Genomic DNA, 25,507 nt, shown 5'->3' on the forward strand with positions numbered 1-25,507 from the left:
GACTTCATTCCTTTTAAATTATTACTGTGTTGTAACCCAGTGTGTGGAGATACCATATGTTTGTCCATTCTCTTGTTGATGGGCATGGGGATCATTTCTACTTTTTAACTATTAGAAACAAAGCTGCTGTCAACATTCCTGAATGTCTTTTAATGCCCACAAGTTCATTTGTGTTAGATTTACCTAGAGGTCATGTTGATGGAGTGAACAGTTAGTTGTAGTAGGGTCTCTTTGTTTTCCAAAGTAGGTCTTCATGTTTCCTCTTTACAGCAGCTAATGCTCCATACTCTCAGCGTTCCTTGGTATTAACACTCAACGGTTCCTTTTTTTCTTTTTTTCCAAGGTTTTATGCTTCTGGCAGGCCGAGTCAGGAAGCAGGAGGAGGTGGTTGTGATTCAAGAAGTCCTTGAGAAACATTTCAAGAAAAAATTATGTCCTCAATCGCTCTTCTCCAAAGAAAATGTCCTAAAATTGCTGAGTGAGTAGGCCATCATATCCCAAGGAAAATGAATTGAGTTGTACTCATATTAGAACCTAAAGGTGTACTCTGCCTTTGATAGGTAAATTGTCTACTCCGATATCCACCTTGGAATCTAAGTTCAGCCACATCGTGTGGACCGAGGGCATGCGGCGACTGGCGATGCTGGTGGGAAGAGCATTGGAATTCGGTGAACCAGTGCTGCTGGTTGGAGACACGGGGTAAAGTCGGGAGACAGGGTTCTGTTCCATAGAGTTCATGCAGCACTTGCCCTTCTGGATGAGAGAGTCAGTAGGGTGCTGGTGTTTGGGGGAAGGGCTCTCTGAGGCAGAGGGCAGAGGCCCTGTGTTGACCAGCAGTCTCTGTGGCTTTGGTGAGGCTCTCCCCAGGGCTCCTCTCCCTTGCTGCTTGGAGTGTTTGTAGAGGTGTATTTGAAATTCACTCTCCTTGCTAATCTGGTGTGTGTCTCTCACAGGTGTGGGAAAACTACTATCTGTCAGGTGTTTGCAGCCTTGGCAAATCAAAAGTTATACTCAGTCAACTGCCACTTACACATGGAGACCTCAGACTTCCTGGGGGGGCTGCGGCCGGTGAGAAAGAAGCCAAATGACAAGGTGTGTCCAGAGCAAGTGATGATGTTTTGCTCATCTAAAGAACTGAAGTTGGCTCTGTACAAAAGTCAGCTGTGGGCTTTTTGTCCATGGTGGGGTGTTTGATTCCAGATTTGATATGTATCTTATCTTCATATTTTCACTGGTCTACATGGGGGCTCCATGAGCACCCTGTCACACAAGTTCTGTTCCTTGTTCCTTGACCTGTATTTTCTGCAGAAGGACCCTTTCACTAGAGGACATGTGCTGGCTACGTGTGTATTGTCTTGTGGAGCTACCTACTCTTTAAGTTACCCTCTTCTTTTCCAAATCGTAGGAGGAAATTGACACATCAAGACTCTTCGAGTGGCATGATGGGCCTTTGGTTCTGGCCATGAAGGAGGATGGCTTTTTCCTCTTAGATGAGATCTCGCTGGCTGATGACTCTGTCCTGGAAAGACTCAACAGGTACACGCGTGTAAGAGGTTTGCCCTGTGTTTGATGCTTTTGCTGGTCTGAGTTTTATAGATACTAATCCCTGTGCACGGTAATGTTCTTCATAGGTCTGTTGAAAATGTTTGAAAACGATGGTGAGCAATTGCTCTTTTAGGCTTTAGCACTCAGTTTCTTCTTTAAGAGACCTAGTTCTTCTGTTTAGCTGTTAATAATCAGAAAGATGGGACTATGGGATGCTAGGGCTAAAACAAACGAGTCCAAGTTAGAATCCTTTTTTAAGGCAAATTATTACATGGCCATTGATTTTTTTTTCTCAATAGAGTCAAAATCCTAGGTGTTATTGCTGTAAGGCCTCTCAGTACCCCAGGACAGGACCCTTACCCTCCACTGAAACCTGACTGGCTGCACAGCCCCCAGCCTCATATTGGTGTTGGATGTGAGAGCCTGTGTTTAAGTAAGAAATCAGGCCTCTCTGGAAACATTTAAGCAAAGCTTGGACTGCTGATTTTCCAGAAGAGAAAGGAAACTCATGCATCAGAAAAGGTGACAAATGAACATTCCCAAATAATATGGCTGCACGAGTACCAAAATCTGATCAGAAAAAGCAGTTTAAGGATTTTCTTAAGCCTTCAATAAACTTACAGAAACCTGCTTTTTGGACTGTGAAAGACTTTAGGCAGGACAAGAAAAGTAAAACCTGAAGTGAACTCGCCTGTTTGGAACATGGCTTCCAGAAATTTTTTTAATGACAAGAAAAATATGCATGAGATTTCAGGAATATCCTGTCCGGTAGAAAGATGCCCCGGCAGCCAAGGCAGGACATCTTGGCCACCCCACGTGTCCTGCTGGATGGACCCCTGATGACCGAGTGCCAGCAGTGGTTGCACTGGAAGTGAGGGTGGCTCACCTGACAGAGTCCCCTGGAAGCAGTAGCCACTGTGGGAACCAACCGTCTCTCATGGCTCTTGGGCAGATACAAAGCGCCGGTAAAACAAAATTGCTGCTGGGCATGAATTACCAAAACAGAAGGTCTTGTTGTGCAGTGAAAATAGTAAGATGCAAGAGTCATTGAGACCTTAAGACTCAGCAGATTGGTCACACGTTTAGAAAAATAAAGCATTATTTAAAGTACATATTCAATCATGAGATAGAAAAAAAATGTATTACTAAAAGTAGGATAAATGGACATAGCAGAATAACTAGACAAAAGGACCTCTGATCAGTGTGGATCTTGATGATTAACTGTTTTTCTTGATTGAGATACAATGTACACATCATGACATGTACCTGTTTTAAATGTATAATTCAATAAGTTTTAGTAAATTTACTGAGTTTTGTCACCACCACAATCTAGTTTACACTTCCATCATCCCAGTAGGACGACCCCTACTTTGCATTTACAGTTTATATCTGATGCTCTCTCATGCTCCAGGGATCTGCTGATCTGCTTCCTGTCAAGACATTTCATATAAGTCGTCTCTTCTGTCACTTTGCATCAGTGTTTGGAAGTCCATCCATGGGTGTAGCCTACATCATTAGTGTGCCCCTTTTTATTCCTGATAGTACTTCCCTATGTTGATAATAACACTGGATTTTTTTTCCACTCACCTTTGGTGGTATTTGGGTTGTTTCCTCCACTTATGAATAATGCTGCCGTGAATCTTTGCACACAAGTCACCCATTTTTAAAACAAATGTCTTAATAGGGCTTAAAGTAGAAAAAAGAATTCTTTTTCTTTTGATCAGAACTATTGTTCCATGACACAGGAATTAGGATAACTAGTAAAAAAAATTTTGAAGTTTGTCATAGGAGACCATTAACTAAAGTGAAAGCTCAGCAGAGAAGATGATTTTATTTTATTTTTTAAGAACTCTGTGACCACAAAAGAGAATACAGAAGCCTTTTCTAATCTTAAATTCTCCAATTTTTCTTCCAGTGTCCTTGAAGTGGAAAAGACTCTGTTATTAGCTGAAAAAGGCAACCTTGAGGACAAGGATAATGAGGTAGAGCTGTTGACAGCTGGGAAGAAATTCCGTATCTTGGCAACCATGAACCCTGGGGGCGACTTTGGAAAAAAAGAGGTAAAACTGTTGTTAAAGCATCATTTTTTTCTGCCTTTTGACCTCAGCTCACTGGCACCCACAAATATAGTATGTAAAGATTCATCTAGAATTTTATGTTGCGTAGAAACAATTAAAAACAAAAAATCCAGAACAATATCTCAGAGTCATTATAAGGTTGAAAAATAATTCTAACAGATAAAACACTTCCTTACTTGACGTTTCCCTTTTTGTATGTGCGTGAAATTTCATTGTTTCAATCACTTTGCATGGCTTTCTACATGTGTTATTGTAACAGATTCTCATGGGAGCTGTGTGTGGAAGTTATTATGCTAGTTTTATGGATGAGAAGAGTTGAAACTGAAGTTTATTCTCAGGTTCCGCTCCTAGAGTCTACCCTGCTAAACACGGGATATGAGTAATTTTAAAGTGGCACGAAAGCAGTGGCAGCCGAGATCCTGTCCTGGTTTTGCAGGTGGAGCAAATCAGTTGTCTCAGGGGTTGTGTGGGTCATCCTCAAACTTGGTAAAGGAGAGGGTGAGGGCAGTGTCTTCTGTTAAGAAAGTGGTGTGAGGGTCCGTTAGCTTGGAGCACCCCGAACCCCATGGCTCTCAGGCTCGTGAAGCCGTTCAGTGAGAAGTCTGCTTTGTGTTTGGGACCCTGGTCTGTTCAGATTAGGAGGGAGGGATGGGCTGATTGTTGGTCAGGATGGTGAGAAGAAACAGATTGATTAGGAGTAAAAGCTATTAAGATTCTCGGTAACTTGGTGGGCCCCTGGAATGTGAAATTGATTTTTGAGACCTATTTTTCCTCAGTAGTATGAGAAAAAAGATGATCGCTGTGCTTCGAGAAATGTACTGAGAAGAAATAAAATACATCACAGTTTCAAACAAAATATGAAAATAGGCTTCTTGGCAAGTGGAAGTAACACAGAAAGATCTGATTTCAAAGTTGTGTGTGTTAACTTGCCTGGCAGGTTTGCTTGAGTTTTTTTGGACAGAGATTGCCAACTTTTACCGAAGGGAAAGCTGCCTTTTGGTTTGCATGCCTTACTTCAGACAGAGTTGGGATCCTGGAACTGGGGCCTGGCTGAGCCAGGATGGTGCTGAGCAGCATGTGGTCCTGCTGTGCTCGGCCAGGTAGACAAAAGTACGATGTTGATCCAGTTGTCCAGTAAAAGGAAATCATTGGTGCACAGTTGTGAATGGGGGTTATCTGACTTAGGGGAAGGGTAAGAGAATCCAGACTGAGGCAAAGGCTCTTGAGACTGGAGGACTAAACTGTTCATTGTCATATAGGCAGTAAATATTCACCTCTTTACCTTTTCACTCCCTTTGAGCCATATCCAAGTTTTCTCCCTCTACTTCAGACAGCTCTCCCCTATGGGAGGATAGCATTTACTACTTCTAAGCCACTGGTTAAAGTAGCTGAAGGGAAAGTAAAGGGAAGGGCCTCTGCTTTGGGGAAGGGGTTGGGATTTGGGAGTCATTTACTGGGGCTGGAATCCTCCTTGGAGCACGGACTCCATGAGACCTTGAAGTTCTCTACCATGATTATAAAGAAAGTGATGGGAATATGAGTTTAGGGAGTGTGGTGGATATTAATGAGATGACATGTGTTAGGAGCCAGGACAAATAGGTATTCAATAAATTATAGATAGTAGAAGAGGTAAGAAAAGAAGCTCCGGGTACTTGACAGATTTGCAGCCAACATTCAAAAGATTTGTTTTCTAACTTTCCTCGCAGATATTCACAGTAGAATTTGTGTTCTTTGTAGCTATCTCCTGCCTTAAGAAACCGCTTTACGGAAATATGGTGCCCTCAAAGCACAAGGCGTGAAGATTTAATTCAGATCATCAGCCGTAATCTTCGTCCAGGATTATCTCTGGGTAGAACAGATCATAAAGGTGAGAGTATTCAGGGGTGTGGGGTGGTAGTGGGGCAGAGAAGCTGTGTGTTGGAACGAAGGGAGTGGGACATTAGTAGTATGTGCATATGGTATGTTCTAAGGAGAAATGGGAATGAATAGACCTAAGGAAAATTCTAGCCTGGTGCCTTCTACTAAAGTATCGCTCCTTCACCAGGGTTACTAAAGTTTAGCTTTCTGATGGTTTCACCCTTTGGCTATCTTTATAATAAGATTGGTTATTATAAAATATATAATATTTGTTGGCTAAAAATAAGGGAAATAAATACAGGTTTTTTTTACTTGGCTGTGCCATATGGCTTGAGTTCCCTAACCAGGGATCAATCACTGAACCACCGTGTAATTCCCAGGAAAATGTGGTTTAAATTTTAGTGATTATCACCTTTAGAAAATGTTATAGAATTTTCAGCTACGTTTTTTCAGTAGTTGTCAGCTAACATATTATTTCGCTTTAAAACTTCTTTTTACTATGAAAATTCTCAAACGTAAATGAAATAGAGTAGTATTTTAAAAGCTACCATATACTTATAATCTAGGTTTAACAATTCTTAGAATATTCAGTGAGAGCCAAAACATCTTTTTTTTCCCCCTCTCTCTGTTAATTGAGCCTTGATTGCCTTGATGTATCCATATTCTTGGCATCAAACAGACTAAATTTAGGACTTAGATCTGGTCTGAGCCTTAATACATGCCCTAATCCAAGTAGTGTCTGGATCACTTTCCCCTCTTTCTTAAAGAATGTGAAAGGATATCTGCTTCTTTGAGACTGACATTTATGAGTGCTTTATTTCTTGGAGCAGTTTTCAGGGCACATTCTTAGAGACTTTAATTCTCAAGTTTTCTTTCTGGTTTTTTGTTTGTTTGGGGGTAGGGGTAGAATGCTGTTCATTGAACCCTATGGAAATGTGATTAAAGCTGTGGACCTCGTTTTCTTAGAAAAAGACCATCTATGGGCCCCAGGTTGCAAAGCCCCATTCTGGAGTCTTCCTAAATAGGTCTTCCAAACCTCTATGCTTCCTTGTGTCTTAGGTGCTGACATAGCTGAGGTGATGCTGGATTTCATTGACTGGCTGACCCACCAGGAGTTTGGTCGAAGGTGTGTGGTCAGTATCAGAGATATCCTGTCCTGGGTCAACTTCATGAACACGATGGGGGAGGAAGCTGCTTTGGAAAGACAGGAGACCATCTCCACGGTGACGTCTTTTGTCCATGCCGCGTGCCTAGTGTACATAGATGGAATCGGCTCAGGTATGTGGGCTGGTGAGAACAAGGGGTTAGGCTAGAGGGGACCATGAGATGGAGCAGGCCCAGACCTCTGAGCCAGGGGCTGTGTACAGATTTATGTTAACATTTCCAAGACTCACAGTGATTCTCATTTTACTCTTTTTGGGAGGCAGTTGTTATAAAAGAGTGGAGAAAACTTTTCACTGCTTACAGACCAGGGATTAGTAAGCACGAAATAGTGATTCTGATAGAAGACTGCTGGTAACGCTCTTGAAGAATTTAACATGGTATTTCTTAACACAGTCATTTAGAGTTAATCGGCTGGAATCCTGTAGTTTTAAGTTTACTACAGTTTATTAAATGTAATAGTTAAGTCTTTTTTCAGCTGTGAAAATTAGAAATACAAGCCCACATGACTAAAAGTAATACCACACTGGTTGCTCTCTTCTCCAGGCTAGTTTATCATGGCGTTACTGGAGTGCTTACTGAATAAGCTGCTGTTGAACTGATGACCTGATGGTTTTGGGGGAGCAGGGAGTCATGCTTCTTAGGGCTGCTTACATTGGCTGTTGTAGTTCACCTAGAACTCCGGCTGCACGGTTGTAAAACTTGGCACCCTGCTGTCATTTGACGGACTGATCCTCTTTCTTCTAGGGGTAACTTCCTCTGGGTTTGGTACGGCACTCTTGGCTCGCAGAGAATGTCTGAAATTCCTAATCAAGAAAGTTTCCAAGATAGGCCGACTTACAGAAAGTCAGAAAAACGAATTGAAGATTTATGACAGACTCAAAGACACAGAATTCACTGGGTTAGATAACCTGTGGGGAATTCATCCATTTTTTATACCAAGGGGTAAGAATGATCTTAAATAAATGAAGATTCTCTTGTGGTTCCTAGATAGTTGACTTTCATTGTGACTTTTAATTTTAGTGTATCATACTCATGATTCCTTTGGAACTAGAGAACTGAGTTAGAATCTGACTTGGTATAATCATTATTGTGTGGGTGGTTAAAATATATATAACTGGCATGCAAAAATAGATAATATAGTCTGATATATGAATAAATTGTCCCATAAAATGCACTTATTCTTGTATTAGTGCTCAAAATAAGACCTTTCCTAAAGTGGTGATTCAGCCCATAATGTTTCAACCATAGAACCTTATCACCTTTTAAAAACACAGTTTTGTGTACCCTTGAGGGCAGGCATTATGTCACTCACCTTCCTGTCCCTGGCATCTGTCGTGTAGCCTAACAGTCATAGACATTCAGAAAATGAGAGATGGATGAGTAAATGAGTGGTTAAGTGGGAAATGCAAGTGGATTTAAGTTCTAATCCTTGCTCTTATTAGATTGCCTCTGTCAAATATTTAAATAAAGTAGTTAGATATCTTTCCAGGGTACTCATGACTTTTTGGATTATTGCTTCTCTTGCAGAGTCATTTCTGGAGAAGGAAATGGCAGCCCACTCCAGTATTCTTTCCTGGAGAATCCCATGAACAGAGAAGCCTGGTGGGCTACAGTCCACGGGGTTGCAAAGAATCGGACACGATTGAGCGACTTATTTCTTGTCCCTCCTTCTTCTCTGTGTTAATAATTGTTGGGCTCCAAGAATACACAGAATTGTGGGGGTTCAGTAATGAAATAAACCAGCCCAGCTTCCTGGCTGAAGAACATTGCCCCTTTCCTTCTCCCTCATCAGTGGTACTGTTTTCATCTCTGATGTGGCCCTTGTGATCTAGCTATTAGATCCCTTCCCGAAGCCATCATAGTGGTATTCAGTTCTCTCATGTAGGAGCTGAGTGCTTGTGGCTTGGGACTTGGAAAGTCCTTGCTTCTGCTTTCATAGCTGAGAAAATAAATGCTTTTCTAGCTCCACTCCAAACTGATGTACCAGTCTGAAACTTCTTCCAGAAGACATAGTGCATAAATATTAAGCCCTATAAGACTGGTATTAGTCCTGCACTTCAGCTACAAGATGCATCCTGAATTATCTGGTGGCTTAAAACCTTGAATGAAATTGTTTATGTGGAACCATCTTGCCTGTATGCCTAGCTTCTGCTTGAGTTTTAGGAAAATACAAGTACAGGGTAAATTGTACAAGCAGACGGAGTCGTGATTCCAGATATAGGTTGTGAAAGGAAATATGCAAAGATGCATGCTTGCAGTTCTGACCTGTGTATAGACATAAGTGTGGTCATCACAGATGAAAAAAGCTTGCTGCTGGTTGTTGTTGGAAGGCACTTTATGAACCCAGAAATGAGAAAATATATTGAAATAAGGTTAAGATTTTCACCACAGATGGTACTTCACTGACTGACAGTCTACTTGGTGGATTTTTCTAACCTCCAGTTGATATATATACGTATGATTTTGTGTGATGGCCAGCTTATATGTGACTTCTCTCCACTTCAGGCCCTCTCTTGCATGGGAATAATATCACCGACTATGCACTCAGTGCAGGCACCACAGCTATGAATGCCCAGAGGCTCTTAAGAGCTACAAAACTGAACAAACCCATCCTACTGGAGGGCTCCCCTGGTGTGGGCAAGACCAGCTTGGTGGGAGCCTTAGCCAGGGCTTCAGGCAACACGCTTGTCCGAATCAACTTGTCAGAGCAGACGGTAAGCTTCATCATGCTGTAGCTGATGGGGATAAGTATAGGGAGTGATATCTTTATCCATTATAGTGTTTTCTAGTCAGAAATAATTATGAAGTTATCAGAGCCCCAAATATTTCATGGTGATGAATATCGCAGCAACATGATCTACAAACCTTATTCTCCCTCCATCCATGTTCATTAATAGATGACACCTATAGTATTAGTCTCTCTAGATGCTTTACTCTAACTCTGTTTTGAGATAGAATCACCCACTTTAGTATTTATTGTAATATAACCTGTTTGTTTTTGTCCTTTCTAAAGAAATTAATTGCAGATAAAATGACCTTTAAACAGTCTTATGAAACTAGGGGACAGAGATGACAAATTAGAATCTTCTGGGATAGGGTCTGGGAGCAGAGCCTAGGCATTGTTTTGGTGTTTTTTAAGCTCACCAGTTTGTTTTCAAGCACAGCCAAAGTTGAAAACTGTCATCTAGGACTCTAGTTGATAGATTCTTAGAGTGCTGTGATGAGAAGGTGCTCCTGGGCTCCTGATTGTGAAATTGATTAGTTCTCTATTGGGTATAAGAATAAGAAGTGGCATGAGGCCTAAGTATCATTTTAGATTTGGGGTCTTGGGATCTAGTTAATTTTTTATAATGTTGGCTTCCCCTCACTTCTTTTTCTTCTCATAGGACATCACAGACCTGTTTGGAGCTGATCTGCCTGTTGAGGGTGGCAAGGGAGGAGAGTTTGCCTGGCGTGATGGCCCCTTGCTGGCAGCCCTGAAGGCAGGCCACTGGGTGGTGCTGGATGAGGTGAGAGGACAGCCCACCAGGCCAGCAGATAGGATCAGACATGCGAGGAGCAGGGCAGAGTTTGCATAACTTGAGGGCATTTTGCACCAGATCACGTTGTTGGCTAGTAAAGACAAATTCTCCGGTGAAAAGAATCCTCTGTGATTTCTTTTACGAGTAAGGAAAGTAGAAAAGCACATACAGAAGCCCCTCTGCATATCACCTGCAGACTCTGCTACTGTGGGGAACTAGCCTCCAGAAAAACAGCGGCTCTTCACTAGTTTTATTCTCTAGTCTGTGGTAGGCTTGCTGTGTTTCTATTTATTTTCAGAGATAAACATACTTTACAGATAGTGCCAGACCACTTCATTTCAGCCGAAAGGTTGGGGAAGGTTATAGTAGGAAGAGCCTCACAAAACTCCGGTGAAAAAGCAGTCAGTGTTACATGTGCAGGTCGGGGGTAGACAGTGACCAGAAGAACAGAGCGCACCATGAGACACGTAAGTGCTGGGTCTCTATAACTGACAGGCACCTAGAGAGAGAAGGGAGATGCGCTGCACAGAATAAAAAATTTAAGGTGGTGGCCCAAAGAACTGAGTTACTTTGGTGTGTTCAGGAAAGGGTGAGCAAGTAGTGGTGCAGGTTAAATGATAATTAGTGATGAAAGCACCACAGATCACTTCTGACACAGGCCCCAACAGGTTCCCTAGATTCATACCCCGTTGAGTCTGCGGTGACAGGACTGCCATGGGATTCCTTTTCTACTGAGCTGCTTCCTACTCATCTTGAGAAGAGATTAAAGAGAGGGACAGATTTGCCGGTCTCCCCACCCCTCCCTCCCACCCCCCACCCCTCCCTCCCACCCCCCACCCCCTGCTGAATTTTTGGTGAAAGATACCTCATAGGATAACCATTAATCAGAAAAAAAAAAATGCCTGGTTTCAAAGCTTGAGACTGTTGACTGAATCATATTTTGTGGAAATGCATGTAGGGACTGCTAGGCAACCTGGACTTGAAGTCATTATGTAAGAGCAGCTTTTAGAACTTGACCTGTATGAAGGTATATAACAGAGTTTGTGCTTTGAGTGCTTGTGTAAACGTGGCACTTGAAATTCTAATATAATCTGATTCTTGGCCCATTTGCATTTTATTGATTCACATTTCACAGTTGAGTTTTTCCATGTTATCTAAAAACCACTGATACTTCACATCCCTGAGCTCTAACTCAGCTGAGGTTAGCTCCATTCAGCTCTTTTCATTTCTGGGACACACACAAATCATACTTGTTATTCACAAAACTGTTGGCATCATTAGATCCACATTATGTGGTTTATATTATGACTTTGAAAACCATTTGGAGATTTTATTCAGATTTACTTGATTGAGTAAGGATGTTTACTTATTTAAGTATGTAAAGTGCTAGCTAGCTTCTTCTTTTAAAAATTCCCAGATATTTAAGCATGAGATATCTTTGTATTGGTAAACTATAATTTATAAAGCAGGCCAATATAGGAGCAGGTAACAGATACAGCCTAATTTTTGAGACTAATTTAACTGCTTTTAAAGAATTTAGTCTGATTATTCAGTTTACTTAAAAATTATTGCTATTTTATACACCCCAAATTTCTCCAACATATAGATGAACTATTAATAGTAGACTGAATACATGTCATTTCAGCTGAACAAACACAGTGTTACCAGTGTTGTTTGAACTCTGTCCCTATCCCTGTTGAAGATAAGACTACTTTTCATGTGTATTATTCCCGTGTTTTTTGTTCTAGCTGAATAGCATATAAAATAAATATGCACTTTTTTCTCCAAATAGCTTAACCTGGCTTCTCAGTCAGTCTTGGAAGGACTCAATGCTTGTTTTGACCACCGAGGAGAAATCTATGTTCCTGAGTTAGGAATGAGCTTTCAAGTGCAGCATGAGAAAACCAAGATTTTTGGCTGTCAAAATCCTTTTAGACAAGGAGGCGGAAGGAAGGGCTTGCCCAGGTCTTTCCTAAATAGATTCACTCAGGTAAGATTTACTGTTGCCCAAAAACCAAAGGTGGTCCCAGGGGTGATAATAGCTATGAGGGTGCCCACTAGGAGGATGAGATAGGCTCAGTGTAATAGTCTGTTTCTCGATTTCATGTCTGGATGTGATGGCTGTTAGTGTGACTGATTGCTGTCATCTTTTCTCTCCTGGTGTGAGTCCTTTATCTTAGGTTTAAGAGAACCTGGTGTGTTATCAGTTGGAGGAAAGCAAGGTCACCACCATCTTGAGGATTCTATTATTGTGCCCAAGGATTAAGGCCAATCTTTTTAAGTGTCTGTTAGAACATTTAAAAAATTATTTTATAATGAAAATAGTGCATTAATCTCAGAAAAGTACAAAAAACTACCATGAAGAATAAAAAATCCAATATTTTCATACCAAAGTCAATCACCATTAATAGTTGTATCTTTTTTTATTGCCACAGCAGTGTGTGTGTGTGTACATACACTTATTTTAACATCTTTTTTCAAAGTAGTGGCTTGGAAATGCCTCTAGATGTTAACTTTCTTTAATGTTCCTTTCTTGGTAATTAAGATTTTACTAAGTATCTTTTAAGAAGTTTATATGAAAAATTTCAAAACTGTTGAGAAGTTGATCAAATTTAAAAATGAATGTTGTATACTTACCATCCAGATATTTGAGAGAATTTTACATAATAGATTAAAATTGCAAATATTCTTAAAATATTAATTGCAGGTATCTTTCTCTAAACCATTAGAATGAAGCTAACAAGAAAACCCTCTGCTCTGTATTTCAAAGATTTTATATGATTCCATACCCTGAGAATGCAAGAAAAGAAATTTCTGTAACGGAGATATATATATTTCTAAGGCATTGTTCCTTTGGTATTAAATAAAAATACTCCGTACGTCATGGCAGTCATGTTTGGTAAGGAGAAATGGTGGCGTTTTTCTCATGTTATTTTTGGATTTTCTAGGTCTTTGTGGATCCCCTTACAGTAATAGACATGGAGTTCATCGCCAGTACTCTGTTTCCAGCCATTGACAAAAATATTGTTAAAAAAATGGTTGCTTTCAACAACCAAGTAAGTACCTATGTGCATTCATTGTTCTTTATATTTCTGGCTTATTTGAATCACTGTTTTCTCAATATGGAATACCTACCTCATTATCAGTCTCTGCAACTGATGTAAATCATATAGAACTCTAAAAGTTCCTAGTGGAAGGCAAGCTACTCATTTGACAGTTACAATAATTCAGGCCTGTTGCATGTATCATTTTTATAATGCTTACAGGGTATTCCTGGCATCGAGAAGCCTGAGTCGGGAAGAGACATCTGGATCCAGCCTGTTAACCTGTTTCAGATTATGTGTGCACTTGCGCAGTGTTGGTAGCACTTCACGCAGTGCCAAGCGGTGGGAGGTGCTTCCCAGTAAGGGCGTTTTCTTTTCAGATTGATCATGAAGTAACCGTTGAGAAGAAATGGGGGCAAATAGGAGGACCTTGGGAATTCAACCTCCGCGACCTTTTCCGCTGGTGTCAGTTGATGCTAGTTGACCAGTCCCCTGGGTGTTATGATCCTGGTCAGCATGTGTTTTTGGTCTATGGTGAGAGAATGAGAACCAAGGAAGATAAAGAAAAGGTGAGTTTCATGCTTGCTCTTTGTGTTTCTTTGATTTCTCCCTAAGGGAGAGAAATGATGTACTCGCATCAACAGTACCAAACTCAGTAACGCAGCTTGGAAATTTAGAAATTAAGGGCAGAAACAAAAACTTAATCTGTCTCAGAGTCTCATAGTGTAGTTTGCTTTAGAGGACACAGTTTGCTTACCTATCAACATTGCCATGATCACTTACCTTCTTAAACAGTATCACCTTGCAATAGTAAAGGCTTGGTCCTCATCACCTTGGTTCCAGGCACAAAGAGGAGAAGCAGGAGGAGAGAGGTGATAACAAGTAGAAGAGGAGGGTTTTCTACCTTTAAATAAATGTCAAATTGCAAAATACTTAATCTAGAAAGTATAAATAGATAAAAGGGAGGATATTCTGTATCTAAATGAAAGTAAAAAATACCCCTTCATAAGGAGAAAATAACACCAGAATTCCTCGCTTAGTAAACTGAAATAATGGATGAATTTTGCTTTGTGGTATTTAAAATGCAGTTCATGGAAAGTTTCACAATAGCTGCAGTTAGGAGACACTGTCATGACCTCTTACAGACGAGGATCCGAGGCTCAGTCATGGAGTCTCTATGTTTTGAGTGGCAGAGCCAGCTCTCCAGCCCAGACCTTTCTACTATGCTTGCTATTTCTTCTACTGTGTCACAGTTGCTCCCAAGCACAGTAACAAAGTAGTTTACAAATTCATGTGAGTTAGAAACAGAAATGTGAAGATGTGGCTGTCCATGGCACATGTGGCTTTCAGACACTTGGTTGTGCTGCTGAGAGCACAGATCCTTGTTTATGTGATATCCAGAATCCAGCCCAGCATCAACAGCTCACGTGTTACATGCGAGTGGCTTTCAGTCTTTATACTAGGACAAAGTATTCAGTTCATTTTTTAAAATTAATGCAACTTTATATAATTCACCTATCATCAGTTGGTATTTTAATTTCTTTATCAACTTACTCTAGTATGTTAACTGGTCAGACTGGCCAGTGTTGAGTAATTGATGTTGGTCAGATGATGAGTTACTGTAGGGTGGTGTGGAAGGTTTCCACCACTCCTTCAGTTCAGTTGTTTTAGTTGACCAAATGTTTTCTGAGAGGGAAAAGAAAAGTTAAGAAAAATAGTAGAAGGAGAAAGGTTGTAAAAGTAATTTGTAGTTTTTAACTCTGGTATAGCATCAGAGAGAGGAGGTGGTATGCTTTAGAGTGAAATATAAGGTCAAAAATTACCCAGACCCAGGAGGGAGCGTTTTCTTCTGTGCTGCTTTTCTGCTCTTAGTATTTAACACTCATCATGTCTTTGTCTTTATTGTTTTCATTTTCACTCCAATGTACATTGATTAATATGAGTATTGCTATTTTGTTTGAATGCACTGCTTGTCGTAAATACTTTGGGTGGCAGGAATCTTTGCTGCTGCTGTGGGCTAAATTAGTGATTTTTATACATCCTCATCTCTTAGATTTTTAAAAGAAATGCAAGAAAGAATACTATTAGCAAAAGGTTTTTAACAGTCTTGCTGCTAAGGAAGGGACAAATAAATGTAAATACAGAAATAATGCTTTTCTGCATAAATATTTAGAGGGATAACAGTGCTTTTCCAGTCAGACAGGCTTGTATTTAAATTCAGTTACCATCTATGAGCAAATCACCTGACTTGTGTGAATATAATTGCCATATCCATAAAATGGAAATAGAAATATTTTGAGAGGGTATTTGGATCAGAAATAATCTATTAAAGCACCTAATATAATGTTTGGCACATGGCAGGTATCAGGAAATGATGGCCATTGTTCTCCATAAACTTCATGCTTCTGTCTTCTACCTTCTTGAAAACAAATTAATATTTTATTTTGAGATCTGCTGTAGTTTCCATGGCTCTGTTTTAATTTATGGTATATTCTCTCTGGAATCTCATAATTTGAGATTATTGCTCTTTTCTTGAGCTTCCATTTATTTCCTTCTGAAGAATTAAATAAATGCAATCTTTTTTAATAGGAAAATTCAAAAGGGTAATAACTCACAATATTGTGATTTTCATATTGCTGTTCATATTTACTAGTGTTTATTCTGGAAGGTTTGGCCCAGAATTTGATGTAATGATTTGCATTTTAATTTTATCATCATCTTCCTTTAGGTCATTGCTGTGTTCAAGGATGTGTTTAATTCAAGTTCCAACCCGTACATGGGAACCAGGCTGTTGCACATCACTCCCTATGATGTTCAGGTGAGGCAAATAGGCTGATGCTCCTTCACAGTCCTCTCTGGCTTTGGCTCCCACTCCAGGCACACTTGTGAAATCTCACTGGGCTGTCTTTTTCAGCTGGGCTACTCAGTGCTTTCCCGTGGCAGCTATGTTCCTCCACCGACCTGCCCTCCCCTGTCACTCCTGCACCAGTCTTTACAGTCACTGGAGTCAGTTATGAAGTGTGTACAAATGAGCTGGATGGTCATCCTCGTGGGGCCAGCCTCAGTGGGCAAGACCAGCTTGGTTCAGCTCCTGGCACACCTTACTGGTCACACTTTGAAGATCATGGCCGTAAACAGTGCAATGGACACTACTGAGCTTCTGGGCGGATTTGAGCAGGTAACTGATCTGCCTCTGTATTTTTAGGCAGGGCACTAAACAGTGCGGTCTTCTGTGTTGGGGTTGCTACGGTAGCAGTAGCCACTGACTACGCTGCGTTCATGTGCTCTGGAAATTGTAGGTTGATCTTACTCGGCCGTGGAGGCAGCTCCTTGCGAAGGTGGAGGGCACAGTTAGGGCCCTGGTAAGGGACAGCCTTCTTGTCAGTGCCGACGACGCAGAAGTAGTGCTGCGAGCCTGGAGTCATTTCCTTCTGACGTATAAGCCCAGGTGTCTTGGGGAAGGTGGTAAAGGTGTCACGATGGAGATTGTCAACAAGCTGGAAGCAGTGTTACTGCTTATGCAGAGACTCAACAATAAAATCAACTCCTACTCCAAGGCAGGTATGTCTCTTTGGGTGTGTGTATCATCATTTGGCATTGCCCATAGAATGTCCACCCAGAGGTAATACATTTGTACGTGCAATGTCCACAGCTTTTAAAATGAATTTGATGATTAGATTATTAACAGTCAAGGTTTTGAAATAGAAAGTTTCCTAGAAAGTAAAGTGAAGCTGATGTAAACTATTAAGAATTGGTGATCCTAAGCAAAGTAAAGAAATTGATTACTTAGTTTGACTTATTTTGTGAGTAATCAACCACATGTAAATCTGGCTTTATTTTTTGTCGGCCTGTTTTTTAAACTTATTAATAATTTCTCAAAAAATTGAGTATTTTTAAACTGAAGAATAGAAGTCTGAATTAATAGCTTGGATCTGTTTATTCATTTTGTGTAGAAGGTGGAAGAAATTCCTTAGTTGATCTGGAAGCATTCAGCTCTCATCTTGTAGTGCAGCTTTTTGGCTGGTAGGGGAGAATTGATTAAAAGTTGAAGCCTGTCACTAAGATTGCCATCCTTTATTTCCAAAACCTGCTCATAATGGGTTATTCATAAGGAATCCTTAGTTATTCCCTAGGAATAGTGGATTCCCCAGGGATGAAGAAATGACCACCATCTTTTAGCTGCATCAACATTGTATCTGTGGCTCTGGGTCAAATCGTTTACTTTCTTACTTAAGACAGTGATTTCATTACTGATTTGATCTATCATGTTCCAATTCAAACTCACCATTTGAATTTGAAATTCTTTACTCATTCATTCAAATTAATTATTAGATATATTTAATGAAGTCATATATCACTATTTTGTAGCTCAGTCAGTAAGAATCTGCCTGCAGTGCAGGAGACCAGGGTTCAATCTCTAGATTGGGAAGATCCCCCTGGAGAAGGAAATGGCAACTCACTCTGGTATTCTTGCCTGCAAAATCTCATGGACTGAAGAGCCTGACAGGATACAGTCTACAAGGTCGCAAGGGTCGGATATGACTTAGTGACTAGACCCACCCCATATCACTTTATATTCTTTAACTGTTAGAGATTGTAAACTCACCATTGAATTCCTACCGAGTATTGGACACTATATAAAATATATTTACTTTTAACCCTCACAACACCACATTACAAGGAAAGATAACTCCATTTTATACATGGGGAAATAAATGCTCATAGAGGTTAACCTGCCCAGTGTCGTCTTCTTATGATGTGTTTGGACTCAGTTTTGGTTCCAAGCCTCTCTGACTTCAAAACCTGAAATCTGGTGTGTATATATTTCTTTCGTAAGTCAGTTAAAATTTAAATATCTAGGGTAAGTTCTCACAGCGCATTCTCAATACTGCTTTTTATTTAGGATTTATTTTCATAGTGAGTAATTTCTTAGGGATATCAATAGAGTCTAAAAGGCTGGCTGTAAAACTTGTCTACTACTATTTTATTTTTGATTGAAAATAGCTTCTTTTTTAAACTATATTTTAATGTTTCTATGATAAACATGTATGACTTTTAAAATATATTCTAGGTGTTTCATATTTTACCTTAAAATCTTTATTGAATATTTTATAATAGCTGTATTGACATCAGAATGCAGCACCTAGTGACTTTAAAAAACCAGAAAATATGTCTAGTCATGTTTATTAGATTATGGACATTTTTATTCAAGTTGCTAAGTGCTGTGTTTTGGTGTTCTGAGGGTTTCTTTGAGTGGCGGGTAAGGATGTTGAATTGCTTTTGGATCATTTTTATCTTTTCAAGCTTGTTATTAAGCTATTTAAGGTCAGGGCCAGAGTATCCTTTACGTGCTAAGTCACTGTTGACTCTTGTGCTAAGAAGAGTCATCTTAGCTAAGTCGTGTCCAACTCTATGCAACCCCATGGACTGTAGCCCACCAGGCTCCTCTGTCCATGGGATTTTCCAGGCAAGAATACTGGAGTGAGTTGCCATTCCCTTCTTCAGGATATCTTCCCTACCCAGGGATCGAACCTGCATCTCTTATATGCAGGCGTGTTCTTTTTCACTAGGGCCACCTAGAAGTTCCACCTAGAAGTTAAGAGTCCCTAAACTCTTCACCTGTGTATGCATGCTAAGTCAAATTAGCCTCCCTCTTGAGGCATGGCCCTGTGTAATCTCTTCTGAAGGTCCTGTATGTTCCATGGGGTCTCCGCTTTGATTGGTGGGAACTGGAGTGTTATTCAGCCCTGTGTGAACTCGGAATTGTTCAGTTCACAGCTCCCCAGTAACAGTTCTTTCCTTGGAATCTTTTACACATGGAATTTCAGCCTTCCCTTGCACGTGGAGATTATTATTGAGCCAAAGGCCCAGAGACCTCTTTCTGGATTTCTGGAGCCCTTTCCTTGAATAACTTTTTCCTTTTGAGTATCTTGCCTCTCATTCAGGTTGCCTCCATCTCCCTCAATTTCAGTTTGTGTCCTCAAGTCAGTGAGATCACGAGATCTGTTTGAGTTTCCTCTCCTTCTTTGCTATCTGGAAATTACTTTCAGGCTGAAAGCCAGTCTATTATAGAGCCTCCTTCCGTTAGGTGTCACAGTTCTGTGCTGTCTTGTTTTCTAGTGTCTGAAAGTAGTTGTGATTCATATAGTTTACCAGCTTTCTAGTTGTTGACACTGTGAGGTTAAGTCTAAATCTTGTTAATCCTTCATGGCTAGAAGCAGAAATATATTACCTTGTGATACAAAAAAGGGTTAGAATCAATTTCTAATAAGGAAGACTAATTGAAAAATTTCTAGGAGAGGGCTATATAAACTATAGAGTAAATAAATACCAGTTGTTACTGTATATGATGTGGTCATTATAAAGGAAGCCTGGTTTGATGACATTAATTACATTGTGCAAACTTATAGCACTTTCATATGGTATAAATGCAGTAATAAGTAGGAGGCTTTATCCTTCTGCCATTTGAGAAATTAAAACAGGTAAAGATTATTTACCTTCTCCATCACCCTTGAGTCAGCTCTTATCTAGCCATTCATTCAGAAAGCCCTTAAGAAGTAGTTTCTATCCCCAAACCTAATTTTCTTACTTGTTGAAACAAAAACAAAAATCCCTTTGTTTACCTTATTATGAAACTTTTAAGAACTGAGCCATACATTTCCAGCCTTCTTTTAATAAGCTCTTAGTTTTTTATTTTATTTGTTTTTGATTACCCTGGTTTGAAATTAAGTGCTATGACTGTGGCATTTCAGAGTTTGCCAAACTTGTGGAGGAGTTCCGAAGCTTTGGGGTGAAGCTTATGCAGTCAGCCAGTGGTCACAGCCGTGGCACGTTCGAATGGGTTGACAGCATGCTGGTTCAGGCCCTGAAGTCTGGAGATTGGCTTTTGATGGACAATGTTAACTTCTGCAAGTAAGGACCTTCTGTTCAATCATGAGTGGGTCTGACTGAAGTTTGGGATATGCTTGTCAAAGTAGAAACCCAGGTGGAAGCTCTACTGTTTTTAATCCACTGTTTTCTTAACTATAAGCACATCCTCTGCTATATTCTGTAGACGTTCCCTTGTGGTGAACAATGGTAGTTGGTCATTAGCTGCAAGATTTTCGTTCTAGCAGATAGTTTAGAGCTGAACTGAAGGCTGACGAAATTGGATTATTTTTTCCAGTCAAAACTTCCTTTGAGTTACACATTTTCATTTAACCTCAGAAAACTTCCTTTTGTTAGGGTCATTCTGAAGTACAGATTTTTATAATGGAGGATCTGATAACAGAGCAGACATTTAGTAAATGTGCATTCTAATTGTACCACTTGATTCTAAAGTAAGGAAAAGGACAAGCATGAAGCTGCTGTGCCTACACAGTGAGCGCAGTGCAGGTCAGAGGATGGGTTTCTCTACATTCTGAACATCTTCAGAATGTCCTCAATTAAAATCCAGTTATGTTTATGACTCTCTAGGCTGTGTGCCTTCAGGGAGTGAAAAAGGGTATTGATCAGCTAAGACATCTTAATTCTGGCTGGGGGTTGGGGGTGGGTCAGGAGGAGCAAGAGGCCTGAGCCAGGGCAGTGGTCAGTGTGGAACTCAGGCCTGTCCACCATTTGGGTTCTCTCTATGCAGCCCATCAGTGCTGGATCGTTTGAATGCTTTGTTGGAACCTGGAGGTGTCCTCACTGTTAGTGAGAGAGGAATGATCGATGGATCCACTCCCACCGTAACACCACATCCCAATTTCAGGTATTCCTGCCTCAAAGTCTCAACCTGGATATCAGAAGTGGCCATGTATTAGGGCCTCCTTACATTTGTACACTCAGTCAGCAGAAAGATGAGGTCCCTGCGTAGGGTTGGTGGTAAAGGATGGAAGCAGGGAGACCCATTAAAAGCCTTTTGCAGTAGTTCATGCACAAAATGATGGCTTACACTAGGGCAGTCAGATCAGTGGGACTTGCTGATGGGCTTGTGGGTTAAGAAGAGGAGGAAGCAATGATAGCACCTATGGTTCTGGCTAGAGTAATGAGGTAAATGGGGTGCTATTCATTGAAAAAGGGGAAAACTGGCAAAGAAGCAGGTTTGGTAGAAGGAAACAGCAGGAATCAGCTGTTGAGTTCTGGGGGTAAGGGTGAGCTAGATGTAGAAGCTAATGGACACCAACTATTATGAACCTAAGTGTTTCTGGAGAATACACTCCTCTTTTTTGTTCTCTGTGTAGATAAGTTAGAATGATGCATTAGCACTGGCTGATTTGGGAAATATCTGAGAGTAAGAATTTTACAGCCCTCAGTACTCAAGGTGGATACACAATCCTTAGTTCCTTAGAAAGAGAAGCTGACTTGCTGTATTGATGCACTTGGAACTAGAGGATAGAATGCAGATGAAGACAGCGTCTGTGAGTTGAGCCATCAGTGTCCAGCTTCTGGTGATGAGCCACATATGCTTTGCCCTTGCCAGGTGTTGCAGAGCTACACTGTTGGTTGCACTGAGATTTTGACATCTTTTTTCCCCCTCTTTGAATTGCTTGTACTACTAGACTTTTTCTCTCAATGGATCCTGTTCATGGAGAAATATCCCGAGCTATGAGGAATCGTGGACTTGAAATCTACATTTCAGGAGACGGGGACGGGAACATCCCAGATGACCTAGATCTGAAAGTCCTACTGCACAGCCTTGGGTTGGTGGGGGACAGTGTGTGTGACACCCTTTTGGCTTTGCACTCAGAGACCCGAAGTGCTGTTGTAGGTAAGGTGCTTGACTTCCAGCCTCTGCAGGGTTTTATTCCTCTGGAAATTCATGTCATTCCACTTGACTGCTAGTCTAGGAGTTCTTGCATTTAGTGTACATAGAGATGGAAATGACCTAGAAAGCCTATTAATAATACAGATGTACTGGCTACTCTCCTCCTGCCCCTGCCCGCCAAGAGATTGGGTTCCACCGGTCTGAGTGAGCCACAGGAATCACCATATCAAGAAGCTTCCCAGGGAATTCTAAGGCATGCAGTCAGAGGCCCATACTTGGAAGAATATTATATTTTTGACACTGAGATTGGTGAAGGTTGCCCTGAAAATCTTTCATGGTCATCATTGAATCTCTTGAAGGCTGAATAAAGAGGGAACTTGGAATTGTTTAAAACAGACAGGTATTACTTCTTCTAAATGTCCAAAGATGCAAGAAAGGGCAGTTAGGTACAATGTTGGCTGCTTATTTAAGCCTCATATTAGTTCTGCAAGCTATGTTTCCATTTTACAGATGAGACTGAGAGAAGTTGAGTAACTTGGGAAAGCCACACAGTTAATAATGACAGCTGAGTTGGATTTCAAAGCCCATGGTGCTTTTTGGCTCCATGCTCATGTTGTCCCTCTCAGTGTATCAGCTTTAGGTCTAGGGTATATATGGCCAGGCTTTATCATGTTTAAGTCATCTGGTCACTTCCTCACAACGTGCTGCTCCCTAAAAGGGAGTGGGGGAGGCAGGCTAGCAGGGAATGAATGTGAATGAATGTTCTCGCAGGTTCACTGAGTTCACTAGTGAGCCCCCTGGAGTCCACTTGGCTTTCTGAGATAAGTGCCTGGGTGGAAGTTTGATGTGAAGATGAAATTTGTCCATTTTCTCTGGAGACTTTGCAGAAGGCTTATGGATGGCACCGTTTCCTCTTTACAGCTTCTCCGGCGTCCTTGGTGTCGAACCTCATTCAGACAGCCTCACTCATCGTGCAGTATCTGCAGCGAGGCCTGAGCTTAGACAGCGCATTTTCTAAAGCGTGCTGGGAAGCATATGTTCGCTCCCAGGCTTCCCCAGCAAACCAGCAGGTACTGTGAGGTGTCTGACACAGCTTTCTGCAGTACAACACTACAGGAGGTGGGAGGATACTCTGCTGGCAGCAACTTTAATGGCCTTAGAGAGCTCACCTGCAGTTACACTGCAACAGATCTGGTATCCAGGCAGATCTGGAAAATAGCGTCAATGTGATTACATATGCCTTGAAACTTGCCTCTCAGCAGAAAAAGTGAAATTTTGTCGTATTGTGTATTGAGAAATGTGTCTTGACTGTTGAGAGGATCACAGGGAGCCTAGAAGACCGCCATTACTCCACTAGTTTTCGATAAGAGCTCTGTGTCTTGGGGACTGTACACCATGTGTTTCTGTCTCCCACCAGCTCGTGCAGGCTCTCCTAGAGAAACATGTTTCTTCGCTGCAAGCACACGAAACCTGGGGCAGCTCCCTTCTTGCCTTGGGGCTGTGGCCAGATTCTCTGCCCTCGGCTCTCTTCACTACAGAAGATTCTCACCTCTCTAAAGTCCGAGGCGACGGGCAGATCTTAGCGTATTGTCTCAACAGGCTGAGCATGAAAACAAGCAACTGGGCAAGGTTAGCGGAGCCTTAAGCTTGTGTGTGTCTCCCTTGACTTTTCCTCCCTCCCTCCCTTCCTTCCTGCTTTCCTCCTTCCCTCTCTTTCTCCTGCTTTCTTTTTTTAGATGGTCCTGGTCACGGCCCAGCATATTTGACCATAATGTTATGTGATCATTTTCCACATAGTTTCATCGTTTGTTGTGATATTATTGCTCCCTCTTTATTATTTATTATAGGTACATGTTTTGATTTTTCCTCTTTGGAGGGAACTTATATATTCCCTGTTAACTCTATGATAGATTAATTATAAAGTTACTTGTCTTGGTTCTTTGAACTATGAAATGAAGATTTAACCCTAATACTAACTTTGTCTATTGTAATGAATTTCAGGATTCAGCCTCTTACTTTGCCAGACTTAGAGAAAATTATGCAGTCCTCCCACCCAGAGAACTTAAAGTTCACTTCAGTTGAAGTGGATACTTATTGGATTGATGAACCAGATGCTCTGGCTGTGGCTGTTAAATTGCTCATAGAAAGAGCAACCAATCAAGACTGGATGCTTAGAGTTAAATGGCTTTATCATTTAGCCAAGAATATGCCACAGGGGCTTGGTGAGTAAAGAAGCTTAATTTGTGTAATGAGGGAACTTATGTACACATACCCTGCTTTCATAACTCAGCAGTTGTTTTCTCTTCAACTACACAGTTAAAATTACATCTGGGGAAGCTCCTAATAGGATGTTTATGACTTAGCATTATTGTTTATTTAATTGTTAAAACATTAAGGTACACATCTACCCTAGATGTTCCCCGAGAGAAACTTTTCCCCATGTAAACCTCAGCATTTCAGGATCTGTCCAGCCTTCTTTCAAATCCAGAAGGAAAATGTACTGTATTATGTTACTTTTAAGTTTTTGAACAGCTTGCCTTTTTTTTTTTTTTTTTCCTGTTGCACATGCATTCTTTCTGAAAAAGGGTTGCTTTTGGTAAATTCACTTCCCATAAAAGTACATAAGATTCTACTCTTACTTTCGTTCCAGTGGTCTAAATGATCATTCTTAATTTCTTTGTACGTTTTTCATTCCAAGTAGCTTTAAAGGTTTTAAAGTACAAGAATTTGTGGGTAGAACTTGTTGACTAAAGTAATTGAGTTTATATGAGTTTTTCTACTCTAGGAGAATTTATAGATAAGCCAGTGTTTGTGTGTATTATTCGGTGGTACGTGTGATGTCTAAATATGTGTAGAGCGAAATTGGATGCATATTCTCATCTGCTTTCTCCTGTGTGATAGCTGCTAGACACAGGTAGCTACTAAAACATAACCTGTGACGTGGCCACTGTGATAGCAGCTGTAGAACAGAAAGCTCGAATGGACGGCGCTGCTCTAGATGGTAACTAACATCTGCTTCTCCTTCCTCCACAGAGGCGATAAAGATTCATTTGGAAGCCAGTGCTGCAGCTCTTAGGAATTTTTACTCAAATTCTCTCTCATCTGGGGTCAGTAATGTCATCAAAATATTACAACCAAATGTAACAGGTACTGCACCTGCCTTGATTTCTAGCTCTCAGCACTCTTGTCCATTGAGTTCATGGGAAAAAGATCTGTCAGAGCTCCCACTTGTAACAGTTTTTAAAAGAAGACTCAGAGTATCCAGATGCATGTTCTGCTGTTTTTTCCCAAAACTGTGTATTAATTCTCCAGTTTCTGATAGAGGATGATGACATGGTGTAGTGGGCCGAGCCCAGGAGTTGGAAGTCTGGGCTCCGGCCCCAACTCGGCCACAAACTGGCTTCTTGATTCTGGGTCCATCATTCGTACTGAGCTGCCTTTGTTTGAAAAAATAAGGGAATCAAATTCATTCTTCTGGGGCCCCTTCAACTTGTAATAGTCTGTGATGTATTAGTAAGTACTGTTAACAGAAAGGGTTTTAAACTATGATCTCTTTTGAGATGAAGGTAA

At 40.8% G+C, this 25,507-nt stretch overlaps 1 protein-coding gene and 1 pseudogene across 1 annotated transcript in view; both read left to right on the forward strand.

The window, feature by feature from the left end:
* The window catches only part of MDN1 (midasin AAA ATPase 1), a 145,364-nt gene that overhangs the window by 58,856 nt on the left and 61,001 nt on the right, over positions 1-25,507 (forward strand). The window contains exons 28-50 of the mRNA XM_012182781.4: positions 344-478; positions 561-699; positions 954-1,092; positions 1,406-1,536; positions 3,461-3,605; positions 5,361-5,490; positions 6,540-6,758; positions 7,389-7,586; positions 9,150-9,358; positions 10,031-10,153; positions 11,958-12,155; positions 13,114-13,221; positions 13,590-13,778; positions 15,938-16,027; positions 16,124-16,387; positions 16,509-16,770; positions 19,962-20,121; positions 20,825-20,941; positions 21,732-21,940; positions 22,859-23,007; positions 23,355-23,566; positions 23,939-24,159; positions 24,971-25,084. Of these exons, the coding sequence (XP_012038171.3) occupies positions 344-478; positions 561-699; positions 954-1,092; positions 1,406-1,536; positions 3,461-3,605; positions 5,361-5,490; positions 6,540-6,758; positions 7,389-7,586; positions 9,150-9,358; positions 10,031-10,153; positions 11,958-12,155; positions 13,114-13,221; positions 13,590-13,778; positions 15,938-16,027; positions 16,124-16,387; positions 16,509-16,770; positions 19,962-20,121; positions 20,825-20,941; positions 21,732-21,940; positions 22,859-23,007; positions 23,355-23,566; positions 23,939-24,159; positions 24,971-25,084 (3,861 nt within the window). The remainder of the gene's footprint in view (positions 1-343; positions 479-560; positions 700-953; positions 1,093-1,405; positions 1,537-3,460; positions 3,606-5,360; positions 5,491-6,539; positions 6,759-7,388; positions 7,587-9,149; positions 9,359-10,030; positions 10,154-11,957; positions 12,156-13,113; positions 13,222-13,589; positions 13,779-15,937; positions 16,028-16,123; positions 16,388-16,508; positions 16,771-19,961; positions 20,122-20,824; positions 20,942-21,731; positions 21,941-22,858; positions 23,008-23,354; positions 23,567-23,938; positions 24,160-24,970; positions 25,085-25,507) is intronic.
* On the forward strand, positions 2,094-2,596 carry LOC114116209 (mitochondrial import inner membrane translocase subunit Tim9-like; annotated as a pseudogene).

This window comes from Ovis aries, chromosome 8 (genome assembly GCF_016772045.2).
Source record: "Ovis aries strain OAR_USU_Benz2616 breed Rambouillet chromosome 8, ARS-UI_Ramb_v3.0, whole genome shotgun sequence".
In the NCBI taxonomy this organism is placed as follows: domain Eukaryota; kingdom Metazoa; phylum Chordata; class Mammalia; order Artiodactyla; family Bovidae; genus Ovis; species Ovis aries.